Raw genomic sequence first — 7223 nt, 5'->3', positions numbered from 1 at the left:
GCCCTAGAATGGCAGCCGGCAAACTCAGACATCCTTCTGTATCAGTCCAACAGCACTGGGTTACAGACTTAGGGGTCATGACAGGCTTTTCATTGGGTGCTGGGGATTGAGACTGAGGTTCTCTCGTGTGCAAGCGCAATAAGTGCTCTCACTTACTAAGCTATCTCCCCGGTCTTTCCTTATGGTAACATCGGGGTTCTGAATGTGTCCCATCTGTTCCTTAGGGGCATAGGAAACTGTACTACACTGCCCTTGGAAGTGTCCACAGCTGAGAAGAGGGAGCGAGCGGGGAGTTGGTAGAAGTTGAGGAGGGAGACACCGACAGAGATGAGAGGGGCCTGAAGAAGAGAGACTACGCTTAATAAACCCATCAGGTGCTGGGCGCATCCCCTTCACTCTGCGAGTCTCTGTCGGGATGGGATTAATTTACTTCCCGGCGCTGACAGTGCGTCACCGGCCTGTGGGGCTCTCTGCTGCCCCTCCTCATCCCCTGCTCCCTTCCACACCCCGCACAGAAGCCTGGCCCGCGATTGGCCGGCTCGGCTCGGGGCTGTCGCGGATTGGCGTTTGCCAGCCCGGGCCACGGAGTTTAAAGAGGGGGCGGGGAGGCGCTGCCCAGCAGCGCTGCAGTCCCCGCCAGGCGCACCTGTCCCCGCTGCACGCCGTCGCAGCAGCGCTCGCAGCCTCTCTCTCTTTCTCTCCACCTCGAGTATCCCGGAGCCAGCGGCTCAGGAGGGCAGAGAGGGCGAGCCTAGGGAAGGCTCTGTCCAGGCCGGCGCAGGGGGCACAGTCCGTGTGGGTCGAGCTGTGTGGACGTCGCTGCGGCCACCATGGTAGCCACTTGCCTGCAGGTGGTGGGTTTCGTCACGAGCTTCGTGGGTTGGATTGGCATCATCGTCACAACGTCCACCAATGACTGGGTGGTGACCTGTAGCTACACCATCCCCACCTGCCGAAAAATGGACGAACTGGGCTCCAAGGGGCTGTGGGCCGACTGCGTCATGGCTACTGGTCTCTACCATTGCAAGCCTCTGGTGGACATCCTCATCCTCCCGGGTAAGGACCCCGAGTTTGCAAGCAGCTTCCAGAGGCAGGTTGGGCCAGAAATGGGGGTGTTTTTAGACAGGGTTCTCAGAAGTTTGGAGACTCAGAGACCTCCGGATACAGTTTTGACATCTTCAATCCAACCTTGTAGGAGAATTTAGTCCTAAAGGTTAGCCTTCGTTTCTTTATCTAAACATGAGATAATCAAGGCAATTTGGCCACTGGTAACACTCGTCCATCAATGGCCTTGAGGATTTGATGAGTGGAATCATCATCCCACATGGTGGGAATCACTCTTGTTAAATTCCCATGATTTTGTCATCCCAGGTGCCCAAGCTAATTGACCAAAGACACTACAGTCCTGGCCCCCTGCCATCTCCAGTGGGCTTCTCATTAGAGCCATCTTGGATAGTCGATAGGCTTGAGGAGGAAAGAACAAAGAGCATTTTCGAATAGGTGTAGGCTGAGCTGAGCTTCTTAGACTGCATGGCACTCCGGAGGCATCCCGGTGAGGTTAGGACTTCTCTGGCCTGCCGGTAACTGTCGGGATTAGTGAATCCAAGATGGTTCTCTCAGTTCAGGACCTGCTTATCTGACTTGTCACCATCTTTACCTCTCTTTTGCCCCTGTGATTCCTCAATCGCAGGCTGCAGTGACTTCACTCCCTACACCCCTCCTCTGCCAGGGTGACACCCTTCTCCAGTTCTGCTCAGCAGGCTGCTAGGTATTGGGAAGTACAAGTACCCTGGGGGAGGGAAACTCTGCCAGGGAGACACAAATCAATGCCTAGGGTCAGAGGGCGGGGCTGAGGGGGGCAGAGGGGTGGTGGTGGTGGTGGTGGTGGTGATGGTGGTGGTGGGCAGGGAATGTTGGCCAGCCTTGGAAACCCAGGGTGAGGGAGTTCGGGAGGGAGCATCTTCCTTTGGGTGTCATGGGAAAGTTTTTGGAAACCGTTTTGAAACATATAGCCAGCTGGACGGCTTGGGTGGTTTGTGAGCACCACTTGTAGATTCCTGCTAGAAATCTGTCACCCGCTGCCGCTTCAGCGTCACCTAGGCGAGGTGGCCTAGCTCCCTCTTGCCTTGGGTGATGTGTATATTTAAGGGCATAGCCAGGCCCTAAGGTCAGCCCTAAGGTCTTGAGAACAGCCGCATTTGTGCCTCCTCCAGAGACAGCGTTCCAGAGACGGTGCCCCCTATTTAGAGCTTAGGTGCCCTCTTTTCCAGACAGGACATTTGGAATTCACCCCCCCCCCCTTCCAGCTCACTCACTGCAGACTTATTACCTTTATCCCAGGATGCAGTATTGGAAATGAAGCCAGGGCTTTGTTTATGTTAGGCGAGCTCTCTACAGACTGAGCTACATCCACCCCTCCTCCACCGCCCCCAGTCACATTTTAAATTCTCTTTGCACTCTCTCCTGGTCCTCCCCTTGCCTCTACCGCATAGAATACCACACAGTGCCCGTCACACCTGCCCCGCGTTGGCTACCCTTCTTCTCCACTCAGACATTCAGAAGAACAGGCATTAGGGACTGGTGTGGGCTCGGCTTCCGTTAACACTGACTTTGGTAGACCTGGGTTAGACTCCGTCCCTGACAATCTGGGTTATCCGAGACAAGTTGCTCAGCTCAATAAACCCTAGTAGATTTTCTTTAAAGAATTTAAACCAAGCCAACCAGTTATCTTTCAGGATTGCTTGTGGGAGCCAGTGGGGTCAAGGAATGAAGTCTGGCTTTGAAGTAGGAGCTGCTCTAGAAAGGGCAAACGTCGTTTTTTTCTACCAACAGCTGGGCATGGCTGTAGAGACGTCTAGTGATGTATAAAAATCATTTTTGTTCCTGCCCCTGAAATAACACTTGCTGAGCATGCGAGGCCAAATGGTTTGTTTCCAGAACACACAGGCTGTGCTGGGGGGCAGGGAGTGTATTTTTTGTGGAGAAGCTTATTGTTCTGCATCCCCAACCTTACCCATCATCGTGTGGGGGAGGAGCACCCCTCTGTCTCCATCTTCTCATTTCTAGAAGTGGCCTTGGTACTGTAGCACGCGGACAGCCTTGTGCCGTAAACTTCGGAGCATCAGTTTGTATTGACTGCTGCCTTTGTGTGGGTCCTGGCTCTCTTCCCAGCTGTGAGGGAGGGCTGGGCCCAGGCTATGATATCTGATATGTTATCTCATTCTTGAGATGAGACGAGATGTGGTTGAAAGAGAGCCCAGGCGACACACCTTAGGGGGCAGTGCTGATGCTGCGTGTTGGCACTCAAGGGAGGTTGGCTGGGTGTGACACGGGGGCCCTGGTACATGGGAAAGAGCTAGGGTCAGTTCTTGGCATTGCCCTTATCTCAGCCCCCACCCCCCCTCGGGCCACTAGCTTTATCTCTGCCTGAGCAAATGAAACTAATGGACAGAGGTAAATGTCCATTTATAAATGCAACACTGGAGAGTGTTCCAGTGAGAAACAATAAATAATGTACGAGTAAAACAGTGAATTTAAATCTGTGAAATTCCCCTGGTATCCAGTCATCTTGTGTATTTTACAGGAAGTTGTGCATCTTCCGTACGTTCTCACTTAGCATTTTTGATAGCATGGAGTAGATACCCTTGCTCTACATTTCTCTTTCAACTCCCTCCCGTCACTGATAGTTGTGCCATCTGTTGTGTGGGCATGAAGACAGAGACAGGCATCTACTCTACAGGAATCCCCAGGGTTAGAGATACACCTTTTAAGCATCGACAGACCTGTGGACAAATGCGCCCAAGCTCCATTAGTTAATGAGGCAGGAAATGAAACTTGACCAACTGAGGGGGTGGGAGTCATGGTGACAGCGGCCTCCGGGGAGGAGGGAGAGAGGTGAAATCTTAGTCTGAGTTTCCAGTGTAGTTCAGGGCTCACATAGTCACACCCAGTGTGAACTGAGGATCACATAGTGATATTCAGTGTGAATCACATAGTACTCTGAAGACAGTGATACCACCCTAGGCTGAGTGTGGTGCCTCATGCCTATCACCCCAGTCCTGGAGAGACTGAGGCAGGAGAATTGCCTGGACCATGGCGAGTTCCTGTCCTGAAAAAACAATCTATCACATTGAGACAGAGAAATAATGCCAGGCCTGTTTGCTATCACTGTTTTCAGTTCTTAGCACAGAAATCTTTCTATAGACCCATTGAATTGTGAGTTTGATTGTCAGTAGAACTGTTAGGCAGTCGTGTGGGGTTCTTATTATCATTACTCTGTAGATGACAAGAGTGGGATACAGTAGGTAACTGGCCTGCTAACGTTGCACAAGCAGGTCAGGCAACGGTAGACTGGAGTCAGCCACCCTAAGTCACAGGAGACCTTGTTGAATTTCTAGGTGAATCTTTAACAAGGTGTTATAGTAATTCAAGCAAATGCTTGCCTGCTCCCCACCATGGCCAGGTGTCTGTGTCTCCATCCGGGTTCTGTTCTTCTAGCATTCTCCCTGAGTTGAAGGTGTGGGGTGATCTTGGACAATATTTATCAAATTTGAAGTCCCAGAGGGGACAAGAAGAAGAAGAAGGAGGAGGAGGGTGGTGTTGAGTTCCTGAGAGGTGGGACTCAGGAGTCGGAGGGCCTCCCCTCCCCCAGTCTAACCCGCCCTCTCTGCTCTCTCATTCCCAGGCTATGTGCAGGCTTGTAGAGCCCTCATGATTGCCGCCTCGGTGTTGGGCCTGCCGGCCATCTTGCTGCTGTTGACCGTTCTCCCCTGCATCCGAATGGGCCACGAGCCTGGAGTGGCCAAGTACAGGCGAGCCCAGCTGGCTGGGGTGCTCCTTATTCTACTGGGTAAGCTTTCTCTTGGGCACACAACTCCAGTGGATGTGAAGAAAGCTCAGATCTTGCTGTGGGCTGCTTCAAGAGAAACGTGGAAAGGACTCAAGAGAACCCACTGGCGACAGAAACCCACATTTGTATCCCTTTAGATCATATTCCAGGGGAAGTTTAGACGGGACTCTAACTACATCTGTGAGAGGAGCTGATAGGTTAATAAGAAAATGACAACCCAGAAGAATCTGAAGGAAGTGGGTTATGGGGTGGCTCTCTGAGCAGGCTTCACAATAGAATCGGATTTGAGCGACTTGTATTCAAACTTCATAGCAAGTCAGTTGGGCTGGAGCTTTCTGGAGATCAGGTCAGGAAAGATATTTTTAGGAGGCTCCCGGGGGTGATTCTCATTGCAATAGGAAATGAGAGCCTCATGGATGCATGAAGAGAGGGCAGGAAAAGAGGAACACAAAGGAAAGGCGTGGAGGGTGGTGGACCAGTAGGTGATGGATCAAGATTTTGTTCAGTAAGTGTTCATTGATCAAGTATAGTGGGCACTGTGGTAGGCAATGGGGTCCCTGATGGGGAAAGGGAATGCTTGCTTTGGCGTGCATAGACACTCTGAGATATGGTCGGTGGTCACCTTAAAAAGGCTTCCGTGCAGTAAGCAGAGAGGAAGGTACCTACCCTACGTCACACCGCAGGGGTTTCCCAGAGCACAGGAATCCAGGGGTCAGCATTGACGAGAAGGCCGTGGGTTGTAGGGGCAGAGCAACCTAGGCTGAGGAAGTGCGTGCTCGTTCAGTTTTGCTGATCATACTTGTACACAGGAGCTTGAATTAACTCCCCGCTGCGGGTCTGGTCTCCTGCACTGCAAAAATAAACACCAGCCAGACAAAGCACACGACACACGTGGAATCCTAGCCCTTGCAAGGGGAAGGCAGGAGGGTCGGAGTTCTTCCTCTTGGCTAATGAGGATAACCTGGGATACGTAAGCCCTCATCTCTGAACGCTTTCATATGAGCGTTCCAGAAGTGGGACAGCATGTTAAAGTAACTGCAGACAAGCCGGCGGGAAGGCAAGGGACAACTGAAGTGGATGGATGCTTGCATGGATGCAAATGAGCTGCTTGCTTTGCTTCGTTTATTTTGGGGATGGTGGGGGAAGCAATGTGTGGTTTGAAACCTTCCAGATTAATAGAGGTCTTTCCTTTCTTTTTCTTTTTCTTTTTTCTTTTCCTTTTTTCTTTCTTTCTTTCTTTCTTTCTTTCTTTCTTTCTTTCTTTCTTTCTTTCTTTCTTTATTTTTTTTGAGACAGAGCTTCTCTATGTAGCTCTGGCTGTCTTGGAACTTGCTCTGTAGACCAGGCTATCCTTGAACTCAGAGATTCACCTGCCTTCGCTTCCCAAGTAGTGGGATTAAAGGCATGCACCACCACGCCTGCTTGGTTTTCTTTGTCTTGCTACTGTTTGTTTGATTTTTTTTTTAAACATATGTGTGTGCACATGCACGGAGGACAGCTGGTTCTCACCTTCCACCTGGAGAACGAACTCAGGCTGCGGGCCTTGACATTGAGACCTTTACCCAGCACCGCGCCATCTTGCCAGCCCAAGTTTTGCTTTGTGTTTTTAAGGTGGTTTGGTATAGGAAGATGGCTTGATAGCTGAGGAAAGCGAGGTAGGGCTGGAAAGAGGGCGTGCATATGTCAGTCCGTTCGTCTGTCTCCATCCAATCTGTGGGAGAAAAGAACTCTGACCCCAGGAGGCTGCACAGTGGCTTCTCATCACCAGAACGGGACTTGTCGTCCGGTTCCACGTTTTGGAGCTGTCCGCCTCTCCTTTTGAGTGCAGTCAGAGTCCGGTTTCCACGTTTTGGAACTGTCCGCCTCTCCCTTTTGAGTGCAGTCAAATATATTCCTCAGCAGGTTTCTGCTTGCCTTCTTTGGGTTTTCGAGTTGCTTTAACTAGACAGAGTTGGCCCTGGAGCTCATCGTCTCAAGAGTGTCACCTACTGATTTCCTTCATGTCTTCCCACCCCACAGCCATAAGATCCCTTGTTTGCCACCCTCAGGGATGGGTGGGAGAAGCCAGCCTGTGAAGGTTCCCTTTGTGTGCAGCTCTGGGTTTGTTTCTTCCACTCTTCCACTCTCTGGGGAGAGGTTGGTGCTGGGCCCCTGCCCAGTCCCAGGGGTCACTGCTGAGGTATGACTGCTGAGCAGAAGGCACAAAGTGGCCCAGGAGCTGTGAGGCCAGGGAATGGGCCTGTCATGGTGATCGTGAAGTGGAAGCGGAACCAGAATCGGTTCTCCCTGGTCCCGAACAGCTCTAGGTTTCTGAAAGCTTAAAAAGAAGCCTGCCAGAGCTATACAGAGAAACTCTGTCTCGAAACACGCCCCC

General features: G+C 51.5%; 1 protein-coding gene across 1 annotated transcript in view; it reads left to right on the top strand.

Moving 5' to 3' along the window:
* Positions 1-599: 599 nt before the first annotated feature.
* The window catches only part of Cldn11 (claudin 11), a 14153-nt gene continuing 7529 nt past the window's right edge, over positions 600-7223 (top strand). Inside the window, exons 1-2 of the mRNA XM_031376491.1 lie at positions 600-1056; positions 4685-4849. Coding sequence (XP_031232351.1) covers positions 831-1056; positions 4685-4849 — 391 coding nt within the window. The 5' untranslated portion in view covers positions 600-830. The remainder of the gene's footprint in view (positions 1057-4684; positions 4850-7223) is intronic.

The sequence above is a fragment of the Mastomys coucha genome, unplaced genomic scaffold (genome assembly GCF_008632895.1).
Source record: "Mastomys coucha isolate ucsf_1 unplaced genomic scaffold, UCSF_Mcou_1 pScaffold17, whole genome shotgun sequence".
In the NCBI taxonomy this organism is placed as follows: domain Eukaryota; kingdom Metazoa; phylum Chordata; class Mammalia; order Rodentia; family Muridae; genus Mastomys; species Mastomys coucha.
Note: the sequence above shows the minus strand (reverse complement) of the source record. Positions and strands in the feature narration are given on the sequence as shown.